Here is a 22,567-nt window from a genome sequence, read left to right on the forward strand (position 1 = left end):
AAATACGTCTACATGTGGCTCATCAGCTAACGTGCCTCGGTGGCTTTCAGGCCAGGCTGCCTTACAGGCTGTGCAGATGTACCTTGTGAGATGCTAACACTCAGTTAAGGTCTTATCTGATTGATAGTATCCACCGATGATCATTGCAGCTGCTGCAGGGTGTACAGTTATGAGTAATTGTCTGCTTGTTTACAAATGCACGTAGCCTCCCTTATCTCAAACAACCTTTGTTTTCTGTGGTGGTCCACCTCATGGACCTGAGCACTCTAATCTAGAAGTTGGTTTACCTGCAGCAGGGCAGTGTGGAGGCACAATGGTCCAGGCATCCCTGCTGTGGCTGGTTGCCCTTCCCATTTGTGGCATGTGTAATTGCTATAATATCAATACTAACCTATGTGTTTTGTAACTCTTATTATGTCTGCATTTGTGAAGTCTTGCCTTGTCCTTTCTTGGAGGTAATAAGAGCCATCCAAGACTTGGAAAACTTAAAACATGAACTGAGAATGACGTGAAGGAAAGCAGATTTATAGCTAAAATGTCCCACTAATCCAAACCCCATCTGTTTAGTACCCTGTCCTGGAAACAGATTTCAAAGTGTTTCTGAAATGTTAATCTAGTACTGAAATTCTGATCTACTGTTAATGTCAAGTTTATTAAGAGATGTTTTGTACATATGTGAGTACAGGAAAACTTAATGGGAGGGATTTGTGTGCTTTGTACATGGGGCTTGTATTTTTCAAATTAAAAGCTTAAAGTTCTGTTGATCATTAGGGCAATATAGTATCCCAATATATAAATACAAGCACCTTCCAACAGTGCATTAAGTGATGCCACTAACTTGCCAGCAAATTAAATGTAAAGACAACACCATCCAGACCAAATAGCTTTGGCTGGCACTTAGATCAAATGGAGAGATGTTTTCCCTTTCTCTTTAAATCTGGCACAGCAAGGATAGTGATTAAAAGCACTAAAGCTTGACAGCGTTAGTCAGCTTCTTTCTCAGGAGAGGCTGTATTTGAGAGGAAACTAGGGTTCAGGATTCCTGTGTCCTGTCTGTTGAACCATGCAAATCTGTGCCAAGGGCTCCTTTCTCGTCTAGGAGCTCTGAGCCCAGTGCGCATCTTCTGTATCTCTCATCTCAGACACTGAATGCATTTGAAATACAATGCTATTATTTCTGATGCACCCATATTAAATGTATAAAAATAAAATGTTCCTAATTAAAACATTTGTAGGTCTGGTTTAGTAACCGTCGTGCTAGATGGAGGAAACAGGCAGGAGCCAATCAACTGATGGCTTTCAACCATCTGATCCCAGGAGGATTTCCACCCAGTGCCATGCCAACTTTGCCGACATACCAGCTCTCTGAGCCCTCTTATCAACCCACCTCCATACCACAAGGTACAGTAGCCAACAGGTACTTGGTTAACATAGCGTTATTGGAGCATTTCCTGTGTTGATCTGTTGTAGAAATATTTTCTTCTCTAATGTAGAAAAAGAGGTGTTGGCTAATTTAGGGTCTGCGTCAGTGAGGACCTTGCAAGCCTGCTCATTTTAAGCATGTAAAACTAGGGTTTGTTTTGCTGCAAGAAAGGGCTGGTTACATGTGAACGGTGCTAGCTAGAGAAATAATAGCCTCCTGCATGGCAGAGGTGCAGCGTTGGTAAAGCGATGTACACGCTTCCCTACCCTTCTATTGCATTGGCCTCCTTTGCCGAGAGTGCCCGGCGTGGTGGGGAAGGAGGCAGCAGTTGTGTTCTGTCGTCTTTGTTGCTTTTGATGATGGTGCACTGGAAACTTCTGTAAATACGCTGAATATTGATCTGATGGCGGAAAAACCAGCTATTCAGACCATCTTGTTTCACATTAGATAGTAGCAAGTCTCAGTATTGTAAAAATTTGTCTTAATGTTATCAGAAATTCTATGAACTTTGATGAATTGGGGGGGGGGGGGTGGGGAGGGAACAGAGCCTCAAATGTAGGCTACGTTAGATTTTACTCTTAAAGAAAAACCCTATGGTTGAAATTTTATAAAACAAGTTACTGCACTCTTCCTGCTCCCTCCTTGAGATTTGGATTCTAACTGTTGGTGGATCTTCTAATTAAGGAAATTTTTCAAAGTCCAGGGCTTCTCCCATCCATTGCTAGGTTCACTACAAACCACAGCAGAATCTCTGTGCTGTGACCAGGAGGGGAAAGCCTGTTACCAGTCTTCTAAGCAAATAAAGCTTTCCCTTTATATATGTGCATATACATAAAAAATATTGCTGTATCAATTCTGAACAGTATGTGCCCACTAAAAATTGTCTGAAAACTGCATGTGTGTGTTATGATTTTCACAGTCTATTTAAGAATTTTTTTGTAATCTTATTGGCCAGTTAAATATCTAGCAATATTAAAGATTTGCCTTTCTACTTAACTAGTACTTAGATGCAGGTCCTGATGCAATTCTGTCAAGGTGAGCTTCACATAATGAACTTATTATGCCAGAAAAAAGGAGGAAAACATATCAACATGTTTCTTTTGCTTCTAGCCGTGTCTGATCCAAGCAGTACCGTCCACAGACCTCAGCCTCTCCCTCCAAGCACTGTACACCAAAGCAGCCTCCCTTCAAATCCAGAGAGCAGCTCTGCCTATTGCCTACCCAGCACCAGGCATGGATTTTCCAGCTATACAGACAGCTTTGTGCCTCCGTCCGGGCCCTCAAATCCCATGAACCCTGCCATTGGCAATGGCCTTTCACCTCAGGTCAGTCCTGTGTTTTCAGACAGAGGATTTGCTGTATACCAGAACCAAAGAGTCTATTCCCTCAGGCCACAGTATAATGAATTGCCAAATTTAAACCATAATGTATTCTTTATACAAGCCACATGATTTCAGTTTGCTAGTTTCCTTCTTTTTTTATTTTTTCCTCCTACTGGCTGAATCAAGAGTCAGAGCTTATATTTAATTTCAAGTGATTTATAATGTAATCATGCAGGCTTCGTGTTTACATTCAATTGTCAAGCATTTGTAATGTACTGCTATTCTCCTGAAGAGCCATTGCTAGGTACAGAAAGTAGATAGTGCAGTTCTTCTGTGAATAAAATATCTCCTTAAGATAACCTCACCAAGGTTTTACAGAATGGTACAGGAAAATTGCAGGCAAGTTGTACGAGGAGAGTTCCAAGGGCTGAACAGTGTCCATTGAGATGAGCTATAATCGAGTTATAAATACATAAATTAGGAGTATTACTGCTCTTTGGCAATATATAAATGCATGAATACCATAATTGTTTTTCTAATTTGTGTGAGCTCTTTTTAGGAAATCACGTTAATAAATTGCCTTGATAATTGAGTGTCAAAAGGTTGGTTAAATTTTCCTACACACGGCATCTGTCTGAAGCTGACATTATTAGTTAAAGCTTGAATAGATGGTAGTTTAGTTTATTAGCGAAAGCTTTGCCCAGGTGCTTGGAAAGAGATGTCCACTAAATTCTGAGAAGTCACAAAGAGGATGCAATCTATAATTACAATCAGGAATCTCTTCAGGGCTGAAAGTGAGAGTTTTAACAGCTTTATCTGCTTTCTACCCTTTTTTCCTCTCAGTGGTTAGAAAAACAGAGAGAAGCTCAGAATGACACAAATGAGAAGTGAAAAGACAATTATACTCAATTACACACTAATCACTGACTATCACCACTGCCTAAGCAGGGAGAGGGCATTCTAATAGGCAGAAAATGAGATTTTAATGGCACAAAGGGTGGCCAAAATAACGACTCGTATATCTTTGCCTCCTTCGTTTTCTTCAACTTGTGGTTTGCATCTTGGGAGTACAGTTCCTGGTTCCTGTGCAACGGTGATAACTCTGTGCAGCTGAAAAGTTCAAAGGCACTGGAGTTGAAAAGAATGAATAACAAAGGCAATGAAATAAACATTTTTGCCCAAAGGCAAAAGTTCATAAACCCTTTTTTGTAACAGTAAATGTAATTAAGTTTCACAGATTCCTATAGCATAGAGTGGGGTACAAAACTTTGTGGCTTGAAATCTCAGGAAAAAAATACCAACAGAAAAACAAACGGAAGTACTTCCAACAAGACTTGAATGGATTTTGTTCTAAAGAATTCTGATTGCTAAATGCAATCTCCAACAAAAGCTATGACATTATATTAGTTGCTGCATTTTTCCTTTTTTTTGTTTGTTTGTTTGTTTTTTTTTTTTTTTTTTTAATGGCCAGTTTCATAGTGTGCAAGACTTCCACATTTTTGACATAAATATCTTCTGGGATTCAGTGTTAATCCATCAAAAGTAGTTGTTAGTGTCAGTGTAAATGTATGTTGGTTCTGGCTATGGAAAATGTGATCTTTTTTCCTTTCACAAAGCTTTTATTGTCTGTGACACCAAAGTGGAGCGCAACAGTAAAGAAATCTTGTGATGTCTGGGTAAAGTGGGAGAAAAAAGTAAGGCCAGGTTTCCTCGCCCCAGTCTTTCTGATTTGAGGTTTGATATAATCAAAAGGAGATCTTGGAGCAGATTAGACAACTTTAATCAGTTACTGTGTTTCTTTACACCCAGCCCTGTCTTTACGCTCTGAAACTTCTGTTATTTGGGGGTTTTTTCCTTAGACTTTTGAAACCTTTTTTCTACCCCAGCGCTTAGAGGTCCTGGCCATGTCCTGCACCTCTACTGACAGGTTAAGGAGGCCGATCACTCAAAAGCTGACGTCATGCGTTCATCGCTGAATGCATACAGGAGATTACTTATATCCATTTAGATTTTGAACAGCTTCCTGGCAACTGAATGATTACCTACGCTGACTGATAAAGATCTCTCCATCAAACAAACAAACAAACAAACAAAAAGCCTGGCCCGAAATTCATGCAGTGTTACCAACAGCTCCTCTAAAACAGTTTTGGGGCTTAAACAATGACTTAGAGACATGTATAAAATGCATGTATGTATAAAATGACATACCTAGGCTTTGTGTTTGAGTGGTACCACCTCAAATATGTAAATTATGTGCAACAAACTGTGGAATTCTAGCAAAAGAGCATTGTGCTTTACACCCAAAAGATCCTCAGACATGGCTCACGTACACGCCATGTTACTGCGTATGAAATGCCCCTTAGTCGTGGGTTGTGTAGCAGTTCATCCCCTTGTCACACTTCCCTGGGATGCCTCTTCCCGCAGGTGCCCAGGTGCTGACCGAGCGGCTGAGGTAGCAGTGGCCGGCAAGTCGGAAGCCAGTTCTGTGTTGGGGATTTCATTAAGAAAGACAAACAGTTTTCCTGCTGAGTGGGCATGTTGCAGTGCCCTGCCTATGTGCGAGGAATTTAGATGAGAAGGAAAGAGGGTCTTTTTACTAGCTGGTGGATTTTTGACCACAATAAATCTGGGCGTGAGCAATTAGCATAATGTTTCCACCCATCGCTGTCTCTCTCGCAGGCAAATGCTCTGGACATACTGTGTGTAAAGCTGAATTTATGGTGACTTTAGCGGGAGGAGGGAGATTTGTTGAAGCCCGAATAATCTTTTGTGATTTAAAAAAAAACCCTCAGAACATGCAGAACAAAATCTAATATTAAGATTCACGGGATCATATTCTTACCAGACTTAAACCTCCTTTTCCCCTTTGACTTCAGCTTATTCCAAATGAGGGTCTGACATGCAGACCCCCAGGGAAGCTTTATTTTCCACGCAGGGTGTTTCTTTTCTAACTTTGTTCTTGAATATGATGGACAAATATGTTGTTTAAGCCAAGCACTGGGTGAAGGCAAAGGACAAGTGGAGATGGCTAGGGTGCTGTAATTTTATTTTTATTGTTAGCCTTGAATTTGGAAGTTAGAGAGGACTGTATGTCTTGGTCATTTTTAGGAAGCAGAATGCTCCACAATGTACCTGTCTTGCAGGCTGGAAAAGATAATGTTGTTGCTCTTGTTTAAATGAATAAGAGAATAGAAACAGTCCCACATTGTTAATATTCAGAATGTTTTAACATCAAGACAAGACCTGCAGATCTCCTCTACATGACTGATTATTCTCCTTGTTCATCTGGTTTACTCGTTACTACCTGGCTGTGGTGAGAGAATCTCTGTCTTACAGACATGCAAAGGCTTGACTTGTGCAGGAATATTAATGTCTCAGGGAACTGGTAGCCAGGAGTCTCCTTGTTTGTATTTCATGAAAAAGCAACCAAACTGCAAGCATGCTATCTCAGCCAGAGCTCTTTAAATATAACGTCAGAATGGAGATTATTAGTGTGTAATATATGTAAATTGCATATTTTAATGTTTTCTATGCCTATTATGCAGCTTCTTGGCTTTCATGCATTCGTTTATGGGAATATTGTATTTCCTTTTCAAATTAGGTTTCCGTTGCTCAGTGTGTTTTCTTTTAACAAACGTTTGTTAACTCAAAATTATTAGGCAGTAGCATATCTATGTGTTAATATGTGTGTACAGGACTTAAGCGTGCCTCTGAATTGGCATGTCACTTTCTGATCCTGGCATTAACAGTCATTGCCAGTTCTTCCATGGAAAGCAGAAGAGCAACTGCAAAAATATTTGTCTTGCAACTGCAGGTGTACAGTCTTACTAGAGAACAGATTGGTTTTAAGACAGGATATCAATATTTTGAACTGCTTCATTTAAGAAAAGGAAAAAGGTTTTTCTGGTGTACGTGGGCATCCCCTGACCTTGTCATGTGCTTTTTATTAGTGTCAAAGCAGCAGAGTTTGCCCTACCCTAGGCAGTTCAGGCAGTTTGCTGGTTTTGAAGCGTGCTGCTTTGGACTGCTCATGGAGTCAGACGGAGTGGCAATACTCTGCTCTCATTGCTGCCCAGGAGGCCACTTGCTTTCTGTATTTAATCTGTAGGATACCCAGGCTCAAATAGTACTGCAGTGTTAAGTTTTTACTGGAAAAAGAACAAACGTGCATAACCTGTCTCCTGCTGGACGTAATTTTTTTTCCTCCCTGCCTTCTAGAAAACTTTGCAGATTTACTTTTTCCTTTTTCTTGCCATCTTCCCCCATAACTGAGTCAAACCGGTAGCTTTAAAGGCCACAGTTTCAAAACAGGAAGCGGATTGAATGTTGAATGGGTTGTGTAGAAGATCGTAACAGTCTTTAACAAAGTTTGCAGTTCTCATGTCATTACCTGGAGCTCAGGAATAATCTTGATATGAAAATTCCAAACTTTGCCATGAACAGTAGTAAAGATGCAAGCTGTTTCAAGGTTTCTTTCTTCTACTGTCAAAACATTTCACTGCCTGAGTTTAAGAATTATCCTGTAACTCTTTTTTTGGTGAGGTAGATCTTAGGCAATTGGCTTCTCTTAAGTCTTTGAGAGCACTTGGTTTTCATTAACCTGAAGGATGGATCTGATGGCAGCTGTCGAATCAGTTAGATATGTTCATATTGTCTTGTTAACTCTGTTTTTAAGGGAAACGCAGGAACCAGTGGCTAAAAACTTGCATTCCCTTATTAAGAGGGGCAAGAGGGGAACGAAAAAGCAACTATTAATTTATTATACTTTTTCCTATACCTTCTGTTGAATTACTGTCCAGCTGGTTGCCCACAGAAACATTTCATTTGGATCCAAGTCCCACACCAATGATCTCATGATCTTTGTCACAATGAACTTGGCTTTGAGAGCTTTTTGCTTAATGACCCAAGAACATGAGACAGAGGTCAGGGATTTCTTTGTGAAGAAGAAAGTTAATTCACATGATATCATTTTCATGAACACGAGTTTTTGTTTTGCTTTGTTTTTAAAAAAAAAAAGTTCAGCCAATGGGATTGATTATTTTTGTTTCTGGAGTGGGTAAAAATAGATGAGATCCAATAGTTTCATAACGGTTATGGTGCAAGAATAATAACATTTATTATTTGTTCTGTAAATATTGTAATATTATAAAAATACATTTATAGATAATATAACATATATAATAAAATATATTAATATAAAACCAACAATAAACAGGTGACCTTACATTTTGAATGTCCTCCTTAACTTCTCTCTCAGGGCCTACTTCCACCTCCATCCCCACCATGCCAGAAAGGTTGGGGCAGGTGGATGGGGCTTCAGCCTTCAAAAAACAGGTCTCCTCTTACAGCTCAGAAAACTTACATGGAGATAAAAAAAGCTCTGGACCTTTCTGGAAACTTAAGCCACTTGTACCATAACTTGATGAGAATAAATGTTTAGAAATACCATAAAAAATATAGATATCTTAAATACAAAAATGTAAGAGTAAAATGACACTATATATAAACCATATCAGTTTCTTGGTTTTCTTAACCCTTTTTTAATGATATGGCTCACAAAACTGACTTATCTTCCTCCATAATAATTTGTACCATTTAGAATATACACAGGCTGAGTATTCAGCATCACTGCAGCCCTTAAAATAATTTTTTGCTTTTGCTACATGTAGAAGTTCAATTTAAACCACTTGTTAAGTGAAAGTATGGGTAGCCTTCATAGAGTATAAGACTGGCATGCATTGGTGAACTTCTGATTCTTCAAGGAATTTTCAAAATAGAAATATCAACAGGAATCTGAATACTTGCATATTTATTCAATTAAGGACTGGTACACAAATGAGGGCTTTGTCATGAGTAATCACAGATGTCTCACTTGAGTCTTTAATTATGCTCTATATTTTAGATTTAAAAAAAAAAAAAAGGTACTAAAAATACCACAACTTGATTCAGTGAAAAGCATATATTGCAGTGGGATCAGAAAGAGTAGAATTTCATCCTTAGCAATCCTTAGAAAGCAATGTATCCATCTTTAAATGTATCAGGCTCAATTTCCTCCAAAATTTCCTACCTCGCTAGAGAGAACTGTTTTATTTTTACCTTTGTTTTGGCAGGATATCAGTAATAGTCATAATTTCCTTATAAAAGAAAGACTAAGTACTGAGGCAGAATACAAAGAGGCTTCCCCTGGTCAGAACAGCAAAATACACTTTTATTTGTCCCCAGTGCTGATTACCCTAACATTAGAGGCCCTGGCATATCCATTAATTGGAGCCTCATGAATAAACCCTTCCTTACTGGTTGGATTCCTCCAGTTATGCTTGTCCAGCATCTTTTTTTCCCCCACATTTATGGATACCTTACTGCTTTTATCTAAATGGCTAGGATTTTGTAGCAATTTCTGTTGGTAAATCCAGCCATGTAGGTGTAGATCATGCAATAGGTGTTGTTGTAGGGCCAAATGTTGAGTTTGGTGAGAGTCCTCCTGTGAAAGCTTTGCCGATCCCATCCCCTGGCCATCTGCAAGCAAAAAAAAATCTAGTGTTTGAATTAAAAAAAAAAAAAAAAAAAAAAGGTGTATTTTTGGTTTGTTTTCTTTCAGAGAGAACAAACCCATGCATCCCAGTTGTGGAGGGAAGGTGTGTGAGAGCCCAGCTAGTGACAGCTGGGCTGGTTTTCGTGATGGCCAGAATCCTTCTTTTGTGTTTTGGGTTGAGTAGAGGTGGGAGGAGAAGAGTTCACAGGCAGAGAGCAATCTAATCTCAAATTTAGCCTTGTTATGAACTGTTGTAAGTAATATTGCCACATTCAAGCGTTTAAACTCATGAGCCTACAATCTCTGAGACTGCTTGAAAAAGTTTTAAGATGTTTAATTTTATATATGTACTTATGTTCATATGTATATGATTCATATAAATTGTGAGTATATGTCTATCTTTGGGCTTTGTTTTACCTTTTCAGTTGTCTTGACAATTTTGAAGCTTTTCCATTCAACCAGGAGCTAAAGAATTAGCCTCTCTTTGAATTATTTTGGTAATGTTACCTAGTCCCATGACTCCATGATCTAGCACCTGAAAAAAGACATGAGTTTCGTAACAACTGTGATAATGTTATGAACATTAGTAATCTCCTGTAGATAAAAATATAATTCAGAATGAATCAACTTATCCTCTTAATTACCCTAACTGTACATCAGTGCACCTTCTCTAATGTCAGTGTAGCTACCACTGATGTCTAGTGGTGTGAAATCAGTATGAGGTTTCATTTGATATGAGTATGCAGAAGGTTAGATCATCAGATGGTCAAAGTCAGTGTATTTGCTCCTATTTTCATTAACTAAGTATGTGGATCCCAGCACTTGCCATTTGGCATGAAAATGCTTTCTGTTGGGTTTCTTCATGTATTTGACAGACATATTCATATATATATAAAATGAATCGGCAACGTGGTTCAAGGATCCTGTAGGTACAGATTCATGTAGCTAATTGATTTTAATAAATCTTCTAAAATATCTCATTCTAACACATCATAACCATCCTTTTTGTGTTCTTTCTTGTGCAATATTGTTTTTGAGAGATATTTCTACAGTGAAAAGAGTTAACAGCAGGTAATGCTATTCATCTCAGAAGGAGTTTGAGATTTTCAGTGTTAGTGATGAATGAGGGTATCTGACCCACATCTGTTTTACATTAGAATGGAACATTGCCCTGACATCGTTAGGAGCATTTGTCAAGATTCCCTGGACAGAGCTTCTGTAAATTACATGCTGCAAATGTGTCAGGGTCAGATAAGAGGATATCATTAACTCCACTAAAGTTTACTCATGATTCTGTCAGTTCAACTTAATACGTTAACTACCAACAATTTTCCTTGAGCTGTTTCATTAAATCTTTCATTCACAGGAGGGGAAAAAAATGTATCACTGTACCCAAAAAATATTGCACATGTTCTTTTCTCATAAATCGTATTAATTGCAGACATGGTCACAAAGCATATTAAATGCAGGCATGCGTAAATGAATTAAAACATATGAGAATTTTATTGTGCTTATGGTAGGTCCTACATCCTAAAATACCATCCATGTTAACAGGCATAATGTTTCATTTAAATAGAATAAGCTTTTTCTCAGTTTAATGGCCTTTATTTTGTTGATAATAGAAGTATTTTCTAATAGCTGATAATGGACCAGATGTTTCATACATGGTCTTTAAGGCTTTCATCATTCAGTTTCTCTTTCTGGATCATATTCTCAGCTAGTGATGCTGTGCTGACCCCACCAGCAAGGGATTTGTCCTAATGAATATTTTGGATTGCTTGGGATGTGCTCTCTGTAAACTTTCTGTAGAGTTTGGTTGTTGCAGTTCACTCTGTTCTCTTTGCTTATTCCTAATTGCACCTTTGTTTTCTAATAGAATAGAACTATTTTATCAATTATATATACTGTCTTTTGTTGTATAAGCTCAAAGGCTATGTGTCACCATTGCTGTGTGTGTTTTGTAAAAAATGCAAACAAAATATACATAGCCAAAAAACTTACAGCCTGATTTTTTTTGCGTTTGTAGGAGTTCTTTTCTAAAATAAATTGAACAGTTACAGCAGCATTTGGTTCTAGGTGTTAGATCAGCCCTTGATTTTTCTTTCAACTTCTTTGGGATCCAGATCAGCGAGGCCAACAATTACTACTTTGGCTCTCCCAAAGTAATTCAGAGGGAAGTACGTATTTTCCAGTAATTTGGATGGTGTATGGACTGAATACATTTATTTTCTTCCTTAATTATTGTAAAACAATCAGATCTGTTTACTTATTTAGAAGTATACTGTTTCATACCAGCAGATCTGAGCTGCAAAATCCAGATCTTGGTGCATCTCTTGTACAACACTAAGCTGAGGGTGCTGAGCATCTTGCAGACATGGCCCATTAATGGCTTTCTAATTGATGAGGTGAAAGTCAGCCATGCCCTTCCTGTAACTCCTTGTATGGGTGATAAGGTCATGGCACATACCATACGAAAGACTTCTGCCCTGAGGTTACTTCCCTTAGAGCTTTCAAAACAGATATGACCAAAAATCTAATTATTTAGATACTAATCAACTGCAGGATGATTCCAAAGGCCTCTGAAGAAGATATTTCTGTGAAGATGGTTACTGTTCAGACTTCAGTTTTCTCCACCTCAGAGACAGAGCGCTGTGCCAGTTCTGCTCCAAAGTGTCTATTAGGTGCATATGCACTTAATAAAAAGATGCCTGAAGACTTGTATTATTTAATTAATTTCAATTTTTTAAAGGAAATCTCATCAAATGCTAATTTCAGTTTGTCAGAGAAGATAAATCTCTATCCAAATATAGATGCTACTGAAGTTTGAGTGCCTTTTGAGACCAGATCTGGATCCAGGTTTAAATTTCAAGGCTGATCTCTAACTCTAAAATAACTTCCAATCCCAACGTTTTTGAGCTCACTGTCTTTGCTGTCGAAGTCCAAATAATGTTGTCTTGGGCTCTATTCTATTGAAAACATTAAACAGAAAAAAGTTTAGTTAAAGTACATAGTTGGTAAAATAGCTATTTGGCTTACTCAGCAGTGGGTCCTTGAAGTCCTGGTAGAGTCAGCGTGTGATGGAGGAGGGCTCACGCAGAGAAGGGTGCCGCTGGGACTCCAGCAGGGCTGCGAGAGCGACACGAGCCCAGCCCATTCTCCCTGCTCTTGAACTTGGAACAGAACGTGGTAAAGCCCTGTAAATATTGGTATCGCAGAGGTGCTACGTGGGAATGGAAAGGGCTGGGCACTTACTTCAGATTTCTGATAAACCATGTGTGTTTTGAACTGTAGTCAAAACCATGATACTTCTGGCAACATAAGTATTTTATAAAATAGTAATTTTCAATGTAAATGTTTAAGTTAAGCTATGTTTTTGTGGATCTTTCTCTTCTTTTAACTCTATTAGTGTTAAACGACAAGGATTAATATAATCTAAATGAACATAGGTTCTAATATTATATCCTACTGATGCAATGTCAGATCATTAAGCATGCTAGATTTTATAATTTTCCAAAGGTACAAGAAAAATATTTGTAATTCCTAGAATAGAAAAACTTACTGAAATAATCTGTAGAAATTTTAATAGTTTTCAGGAACAATTTTTTAGATGAAAAAGTTGAGAGCCCAGTTATTTCAGCTTTTAGGGGTTTTTGGGACAAAATGCTGTGCAGGTTGCTGTGCAAATAACAAGATTTTTCAGTCTGTGGCGATTCCAGAGATTTTTTTAAATTGTTTTTTATAAACCTCAAATTCTTTTAATAGGATTTGTGCATTGAAAAGATTATTTGAATTAAATAGAAAATATCTTATAGCCGGAATCCAAATTCTTCTTTTGTGTTTTTAACTTAAAAGTTATAAGATTTCAGCATCTAAATGAAGTCTTTGGCTATGTTTTGAAACTTCTTTTTGCATGAATGCTTCAGTTTGCGAAACTTTCAGTAAATACTATCAAACTCATGTTTTTCTGCTTAGTGAAATGGAAGTGAATATTCTAGGGCTCTAAGTAGTAATTGAACTTCTCTCGGCATCTTTTTTTTGGTGAGATGTCTTGGGTGCATCTGATGCAGAGATGTTTTATGTTCTCAATGCAGGTATCTGGGTGTCTCTTTTTGAAGTACTCTGCTTGCGCTTCTTGCTCTTCCTTAGCAGACATGTAAGACCTGGATAGGTCGTCTTTCCTACTTAAATCATGATTCCTGGGTCTTGTTTCATTTATTTATTAAAAAACAAACAAAACTCAGAGCTGGGACCACAAGTTCCCTACAATAATAATGCCTCTTCTTTTGTGATGGAAAATAAATACAATTCAAGAAGGAGCATCAGAACTTTAGGAACCAAACATGTTCTTATAAGCATTAATTTATTCTTTACAAAATAGACTCAAATTTTAATAATTTCTTTTTAGTTTATGGTAAGAAGTGCAGTAAAGCAAAATGACTATCAAATAGCATATGTCTGATATTTGTAATGCCTTTTTGGAGGAAGAACAACCTGTAAAGTATCAGAATATGCTGTTTTGTCAGAAGCTGTACGTCACCATCCATTATAAGCTGCAGACTATTTCTCAGGCTTTGAAGTGCAACTTACTCCAGCAGAAGTAAGCAATTCTCTCAGTTGTACTTATTTTCAAAATGTGTTATAGGGATGTGCCAGGAAAGGAAATGCACACCAACTTATAGTGTGAGAGATTTTTGTACAAGAACTTATCACTATAGCTTCCTTAACTCCTGCTTGAAAGCACAGGTGCTTTTGAAATTTTTTTTGCTCTTCTACTGGAAATTATGGCCTAGGGGGCTGGGCTTTTATAGGGACAAGCATGTGTTTTCCAGTAATCTCTTTTCAACTAATCTTGACTGCTGATTTCATAACTGTTCATGTACAAGCAGCTTATTAAGGGAGTCACAGTTGACTTGAAGCCGGTCTGGAACACCTGACTATTTCTGTTGTGTCCTCTAACTTAGAGGATGAAGTTGAGAACTGGTGTTACGACCAGCACTTTACTCTTTCGCGTTCATTTCTCCACAGGCCAGCACACGGGGCATGCAGCAGCAGGAGTTACTGCCACTCTGTCCCTTCCCCATGTATTCAGATTGTTCTGGGTGCTGGGATTCTTTGTTACTTCCATTGGTAGTGTTGCTGAGATCCGCTCCAAATTAATTTCATTTTAATGACTGCTGATCTTGGAAAAGAAAATTGTGTGAGGTTTTTCACAGCTTTTCTGTGTTTGTAGATCATGCAGGTCAGTGTGGCTAAAGAGCCACTACTTGCTTCTTATTCTCTTGAGTCCTCAAGGAATAAACATCTGCAGAGATCCCAGCTAGGGCATAGGAGGATCAGGCACTCTAAAATCATAAGTTTTTAAAATGATTTTTCCTTATTTCCCCTTGGTATCACTTTTTATTGGTTGTTAGCCATCAGCTTTTTTTTTGGTGGATGATGCAACCAAATTCCACTTCCTCTTTGGATTAGATACTCAAAGCACAGTTTGAATACCCAGTCTACCTATTTTAGGAAATCAAATGATAGACTTGAGAACTCCTGTGGCTCTGTAAGCAATACAGTTCTTCACATATTTTAACTCTTTCTATTATTCTACCTTTTATTTTAGGTAATGGGACTCCTGACTAACCACGGTGGTGTGCCTCACCAGCCCCAAACTGATTATGCCCTGTCCCCTTTAACTGGGGGCCTGGAGCCCACCACCACTGTCTCAGCCAGCTGCAGCCAGCGGCTAGATCATATGAAGAGTTTAGACAGCCTGCCTACATCCCAGTCCTACTGCCCACCGACCTACAGCACCACGGGTTACAGCATGGACCCTGTCACAGGCTACCAGTATGGACAGTACGGACAAAGTGAGTATGGGGACGTTTCCACTGTGAAGTGCAATACAGTACCTGTTTGTCAATGGTCTGTACTTTCTGTCTGTAACAAAGAAAATTATGAGCAGAGATCCTAATGGCTGACTACTACTTCCCTCCAAAGCTGAGCAGACTGCACTGGTGAGATAGCTGATTGTTCGAGCAAGATTTCTGCTGCATAATTATTTTCTTAAGTGATGTCAACAACATCTTGATGTTATTAATTGTTGAGACATGAAACCTGATTGCCATTAGGTAAAACATAAGGGTTGTCCAAAATGAAATAACCACTGGCATTCCACTATTAGAAACACATGTTCTTAATGAGGTCAGCTCAAGAATCATTACAGTATATAATCCCAGATACATAGAGTTTTGTCAAACTTGTCCTAGGAATAAAAATATTAGTCCCTTTCCTTTGATATATCAGTATTAAATATGACAATGTCAACCTGTAGTTGGCATGGCCCCATGCTGTGAGGTTGTCACAGCATGACTTAAAAAGCTTCTTTCGCTTTTTTTGCAGGTGCCTTTCATTATCTGAAGCCAGATATTGCATAAATGAACTGTCCACTTCAAGTTAAAGCTGGTCTTGTTTTCCGGTCTCACTCCAAGGCTTGGATACGAGGGATCTTCTCAACGCACTGCAGTCTAAACTGGGGCAGTCCCATTGAGAGAGGCAGGCTTGTTATGTTCTCTCCAGTCATAGCTTTTAGTAGACTTTTGAAGGCTGGACAAAGCTGTACAGAAGACAAAGTCCAAAAGCAATAATGAATAAGTAAATGCGACATGGTTCATTATGAGTGGGTATACAAAACAGAGCAGTATTTAATATCACTGCCTGGCAAAACATTCCATTTTTTGTTGTTGAAATTAATGTGCATTGATTGGGACAAATGGAACATTTTGAAACTTAGAGCAGTTGAGCTCTGCGTACTCTGACTCATCTGACATCCAGTACTGACTTTAGTCTAACTTAAAAACTGCTCAGTTTCTGAAGCAAGGGCAGGAGAACCTCTTTCATTTTACACACTGGAAATTGTCATCAAATGGAAATGTCACAGTCCATAGGAAGCTAGGATAAGTGCGAAAGACTTCCAGAGCAACTTATTGGTTACCTTACCATGCTTTTGTAATCATGTTGTCAATAAATGTCACTTACAAGTTTTGCTTTACCAAGAGACGAGATCTTGTGTAACGTGAAAAACAGATTTTACCTTTTTGTATGTGGAGACTTCCTAGTCTGTTTTACCTTTTTGAACAAACATGGGAGGGGGAAAAAAAAAAATCAACAACACCACAACTGATTTTTCACAACTGCCTAGCAATGTGCAATACTGTGTACCTCACACAAACTTTGGGATCATCCAAAGTCATAGAGATAGAATCAGAACTATATTTTTGCAGGTACTTTTATTTTTGCAGTGCGTAATTCCTGATAATAAAATACAGAAATGTTGCAGTCTGCTGGATGACTAAAATCCAGCTTGCTAATCATGATTTAAAGGTCATTTTCAGGAAACAATACGAAGAAATTATTACGTTTACATTTTTTTTAGTGATGTACAGGACATAGACAGAGATGGACCTGTATTTGACACATTTGTTTAAATTATACAGCGATATCCAATATAGAAAATATAGGAACCAAGGTTTACAAGAAGTTTGCATTGTGACATTTTAGAATGTCAATAAATTTGTGTTTTGTGATGTTGAGAGGGAGGAAGAGGAAATGGAAGGCGGTGTTATTTATTTCTCTCGATTCTTGGAACAAAGAGGGAGGCAGAACACAAATACATTCCTTTTAGCATTAAGGACTATGAAGTAGTGAGTTAGACTAGGTTCAGTACAGAGGTTAGTTCACACATTGGTCTTAAGGGTGATGGAAAAATGAAATATTATCTTTGTGTTGCAGCCTCTACAACAACACATGTGTTGTAAAAAAACAAAAACAAAAAACAAACCAAACAAAAAACAAATGTCTTTCATGTAAAAAGTTCAGTAAATATTTACTATTTATAATGAATAAACATTATGAAGACTTGCAAAGCACTGATGATTTTGTCCTAAAATGTAGTGTTGTGCTAAATACATTGATACATTTTAATCTGAGTATCATGAAGAAATAAACCATGTTATCTTCAACGCAAACTGTATTCATTATGTAAGCATATTCTGCACACATCCTAGGTCTGTGGGAGCCTCAGGCAGCTTCTGTGCCCAGCTACTGCTAATGTGCCACCTGGAGCTCTGTGTTCGTTAATGAACTATGCATTTCTCAAGTGCTATTGGTACCAGTAGTATGTCTTCCCAACAAGAGAAAAGTGTTGTCCCTTTGCTGCGTATTTAAAAGTGAAATAGGCTTAAACCCAGCACGAGTTGGGCAACTGAGATGGCTTCATACAATGCAAGACTTTGTAATCAGTTATGGGTGGTACCTGTCCTGAATTTTTTTTTTTTTTTTCCCTTAGAAGCCTTAAGAATTTTTTAATAGGCTTACACACAAGCTGATTGAAACACAGGCAAGACCCTTCAAATCAAATGGAGTAAGTTTTAGTGGCACATCAGTGTGTGAGGAAATTTTACTTTACACTAGGCTTGGTGGACATCTAATTTTCTCACCATTTTGTGGGGGATGTAACCACCTTGAATTTCTTTCAGCTTCTATTTCTGTGTGCATTTTATTTTTGGTTTATTTTTATTTTGTTCTTTTAACTCTAGACCTCTTCCACTGGAAAAGGAAGGAATATACTTTTTGAAAAGAGGGTGTTAAACACTGAAAAATGGGGGAAGGGTGTTTCTTTTTTTCCTTCCAGTTTATGTTTCTCTGATATGCTTTTAACTTCTGTGAGAATTAAAATTTAAAAGGCTCTTATTAATACCTATTCCCTGCTCTAAACTGCTAATTTTTCTGATTTTTTTCAATGTTGCTTCCCCTCCCCGAGGACTTGACCCTTGGCATTTGTCTTGTTGCCTAAGCTTGCTACAAAGGCCAAATAATCCTCTTTTTCCCCACTTGCAATCCCTTTGCTGTAAAATACAGGATAAAAGCCTGCTTGCTTGCACAGTTTGGAACTGGATGATGTCTGTACGAGTGCTCCTTCCCAGGGAGAGTGTACCTTTGTCAGAGGATGATTGCAAAATGCCACCTTTGCTGTCTGTCCGTTTCTATTCCAGCAGCTGTGAGGGGTGGGACAGAGCTGTGATTTCTCCCCCCGTCCCCGCCGTGCTACTGAGGTGCTTTCCCGACCTGAAGCTAGACAGGGGGTATTTTGGCTGCTCCATCCTCTTTTTAAGTGTCTCCCAGTCACTTCCTTGTGTGAGAGGCTAATGCAGAGCAGGAGAGCCTGGAAGCAAGATAGATACAGAGAAAATCATCCAGTCCTTTCGCAGACAAGCCGTGCAAGCAGGGAACCGGGACGAGCTCTTGCCAGAGGAAGCGAGGAGCCTGGGGCAGACGGACAAAGCAGTTTCCTGATTTGTGATGCGCCATAGGAATCTTTGACAGAGCTATAAGGATTACTTGGGATACTGTTGATCCCTTCTTGTTATCACTGTCAAGGCTGAAGAGGTTCTTGGGAGCCACGTGTGTTTCTGGAATACAAATCCTGAACACCCAGAAAGTCAAAGGGGCACAAGCCTGCCATGGGTATTGCGTTTGAGAGAAATGCTGTGGAATAGCTTGGAGGAATGTGCTTGTAGCAATGGAGTCCAAAACCTGCTCACTGATGAGTGCAGAAAGGATGGATCTTAGGGTCTTCCTCTTTTTTTTTGAGGGGGGTGGGGTGGGGGTGGAGGTTGCATATTTACAAGATGGAAATAAATAACAACAGCTGCTTAACCAACTGTCTGTCATATCATAAATATAAGATTTGGAAACTCTTGAGAGACAGGCTTTGATGAAAAAATATTTATTCCTTGTGGCACAACTGTGATTTTTAATTTATTCTTTGCTTTTAAATCTTCCTTTATCTACAAATAACCTCTACTCCCATGAAAATACCCAATATATGCATTTTGGCATATATTTACATTGGTATATGTTACTATTCCTTTATTTGAGCATGCATAATATTTAACGAATGAGCTAGGAAAAGAATTATTTTGGATGGCACCTATTTTCCTTCTGTTTTCCCTGGATAATTCAGTGTATCCCACTTAAACAAAACCTATAAATAAACATTTTTCTCCAATAATCACACAGGTTTTTCTACTCAATATTGCTGAAAAGTCTTTTGTCTGTCCACATGACAAATGCTGTTGAATTATATCTTTCTAGAGCTATTTTGAAAGGCACGAAATGCCTATCTGAACATAAAAATCTTCACTGAAAATACCTGATTGTTAAACAGATCTATGTCCTTAGAAATCCATTTCTGCATATATGTGATATTAGGGCTAGATATTTAATCCCTAGGTTAAGGTCTGTGCAAATTCAAACTTAAAAAATCTGGCTACAGGTCTGTAACCTGATCACCAAACTTAATGAAAAAATACAAAGTGACTTAATTTTGGAAATCCAAAACCCACCCCAAATTATCAAATGCTACTAATAATTTATGTAGCAAGGATGTATTTGCATTTTCTCAGAAGTGTGACAAATGATAGTGTGCAAATTGTTTGTAATGTCTGAATTCTGTGATATATTGTTGTACATGTAAGAAATGTATTCCCTCTCGTCAGAGTGCTGTTGGTTAATGCTAACATGTAAAACGTGCATTTTTGCTATGTTAGTTACCATGAAAGTTCTCAATGTTTCCTACCCATAAAGTCTTCTGGCCTGAAAGTCTATAAAGTGGATTACTAAAACGTTTCTCTGTATAAAATAACAAGAAATGAATTTAAGGCAATATCAATGAGGCCATCAGAAACCTGGAACAGCTTGAATTCATAAACCTCTTTGTATTGTTCACTTCAGTATTCTGTTGCTCACTTAATAATTGCAAGAAAACCTGCATCCTGATTAGAAGAACCCATTCTTTTGACTTTTCCAATGATATCTAGATATTGCTGAGAGCCAGACAAAGATAATCTGGAACAATATGAACAACTACACTAAATTAAATTGCCAAATTTCTGTTTAATTAACATTAGATAGGTATTATGTTTAGACTATATATATGAAATTGCAATTCTCATTTGCCACTGCCTGAAAAAGTCTTGTGTGTCTTTCAGTTTATTCTGTAGCTAGTGTTATCATAAATCATTGCCTATATTTATATGGAGTCATAGTGTGATCTTAAAGAATCACATGAGTTGATCTAAGTATGTTCGAGATATTTGTCTATTGTAAAATAACCCAAATTGCAGTCTGTTTCTGCGGTCATTGTAGGTAATAGGCCATTTGGCCTGTCAGATTTTCAATACCTATTCTCTCCCAGCACTTCTGGGCAACTCATTGCAAGCTGGGAAGTTCTCATCAGTCACAAGGAGCAAAGTGCTTTAAGTAGATGGTTAGTCAGGTTCAAAAGCTTACAATTTTTTTCAGTACAAGCAGGCTTCAAAATCAGTATGTATACATAGTGCGGGTGCTCGGTTCTGTTTTGCTGTCGTGGTTCCACAAGCAACGCTTTGCAGTGCTCACACATAGCTTAAATCTTTGCTTTAATGCATTTATATTGCCTCAGAACTGATGACTGAATAGGCTCATAATCCAGAGTGCCTGTGGATAGCTTGGGCACTGCAGCTTTTTGACATGCACTGTTTATTCCTCAGCTACTCCGGCAATGTCATGAAAAATCATAATAAAACTAGGAAGACACATCACATTTGACCTTTGCTGAATAATTTAATAAAGATAGCTCAATACACAAATATGAAAGAGCAGTTGCTGATAAGAGCAGAACTATTGCTTCCTTGTCTGAGAATTGGAAACAGTTCAGAAGTTTTATTAACTATTCAGTGTCTTCATCTTCAGCAAAGTTTGTCCCTTAGGCCATAACAAATGTTAAGCTACTTGTTTCTTTCCGCACTCTCCTCCTTTCAGCGCTCACATGGGTATCTTTTCTTGTGCTGTACACAGTTGTGTTCTCAGTTTTTCTTATGCCTCTGTACAATTATCCATGTTTTTTTCTCACAGACTCCACTTCATTTACACAAATATTTTTCTCCCCACACATATGCATTTATTCATAATGATCTCAAGTGCACATACCTGTAAAAATTTAGCTTTGTAAGGATGATTGTTACAAGTACTCTGCACACTAAACCCATAATACTTTATAATTCAGCAATTCAGAGACGGGCAAAATTTCTTTGGAGCCCACCCTTGTGTGAGCATCCCTGCAGTCAGTACTGGAATAATTTACAAAGTGTACGAATCTCCAGAGGTTTTTGAATGCTGTTTTAGCTCTGCTGCATCTACCGTGGTGAAGGGTCCGTCGGGGCTGGGGAGCGGTGGGGCTGTCAGGGATCATCCAGCTCCTGCACAATACCAGGCGCAGAGCCTCGTCAGGAGTCTTGCCCATCTGTCGAGTACATTACCCAGCATTTGCCCGAACCCTTTCTCCATCGTCTCCATCTGAAGTCCCCACGTGGTGTAAGACACCTCCTTTCCCTCAGTGTCGTGGCTGCTCCCCCTCGCGTCCCTTTCCCCTGCGGCTCTCTGGTGACCTCGAGCCCTTCTGCTCCGCAGATGCCTGCCAGTGAGACCTTTTTTCCCAGTGCCCATGTCAACTTAAAGAGTTTATCTCTTGCCTGCTCTTTCCAAATGCTGTGACCACCCCGCTGCCTCAGTGAGGGTTGCTGGCTGCAGGCCCTGAAGCTGTGGAAAGCCCGGGTAGGTTGCACTGCCATGGCTTCCTGCTGCCAGGCCTCGGGGCAGAGCAGTGCCGGTGGGCAGCTGCACGAACTGCAGCCGTTCCAAAATGGCGCCTCACGGTTTCAGCTGGCAGTGAAACCTGAGGGAAATTTTTAAATGGCCAGGGTTGCCTGATTTGAAAAGGGGAAAATGAATATGTGTTAAGAAGTAAGATGGAGTTCAGCTTTTCTTTTAGAGCTCAGAGGGGTTTCTAAGTGCGGTATAGTGTAGCTGTGGCAGGCCTGGGGTAGGGATGGTGGGGGGCGCTGGGGGCCACTGTGGAGCACCTGTCCTGTGGGGAGCAGTCAAAACACGGCACCCACCAGCTGTGGAGGCAGGCAGCCCTGAGCAGAGCAAACAGCCGCTGCTCGGGGGGGAGTTTATGTCTTGCTGGGGCTGGGGAAGACCGGCGGTGTGAGCAGGGAGGGGGACACTGCTTGGCCAGGAGAGGTGGTGGGACTGGGCTCTGCGGTGTGTGAGGGCTGAGGGATCAGCCATCTTGTCTCTCTGGTGCCGGGGTGTCCAGCTGCCAAGTGCAATGTAAACAGCATGGCTCTCCCTGTGGGTGGGTAAGGGAGGCAGCAGGAACTGTGCTGGGAATCCTCTGAGAAACCTGAAGGGTGGTTTCTC

The 22,567-nt window shown here is 39.1% G+C and overlaps 1 protein-coding gene across 5 annotated transcripts in view; it reads left to right on the top strand.

The window, feature by feature from the left end:
• Nucleotides 1-17,101, top strand: part of PAX3 (paired box 3) — an 82,346-nt gene extending 65,245 nt beyond the window's left edge. For 4 of the 5 annotated variants that reach the window (XM_030028261.1, XM_030028263.1, XM_030028262.1 and 1 more), the window contains exons 6-9: nucleotides 1,236-1,401; nucleotides 2,534-2,748; nucleotides 14,886-15,132; nucleotides 15,665-17,101. In XM_030028261.1, coding sequence (XP_029884121.1) covers nucleotides 1,236-1,401; nucleotides 2,534-2,748; nucleotides 14,886-15,132; nucleotides 15,665-15,699 — 663 coding nt within the window. In that variant the 3' untranslated portion in view covers nucleotides 15,700-17,101. Of the gene's footprint in view, nucleotides 1-1,235; nucleotides 1,402-2,533; nucleotides 2,749-14,885; nucleotides 15,237-15,664 lie in introns of those variants that run through there. The other variant, XM_030028260.1, reaches the window with a different exon arrangement.
• Nucleotides 17,102-22,567: the final 5,466 nt, after the last annotated feature.

This window comes from Aquila chrysaetos, chromosome 10 (assembly GCF_900496995.4).
Source record: "Aquila chrysaetos chrysaetos chromosome 10, bAquChr1.4, whole genome shotgun sequence".
Lineage (NCBI taxonomy): Eukaryota > Metazoa > Chordata > Aves > Accipitriformes > Accipitridae > Aquila > Aquila chrysaetos.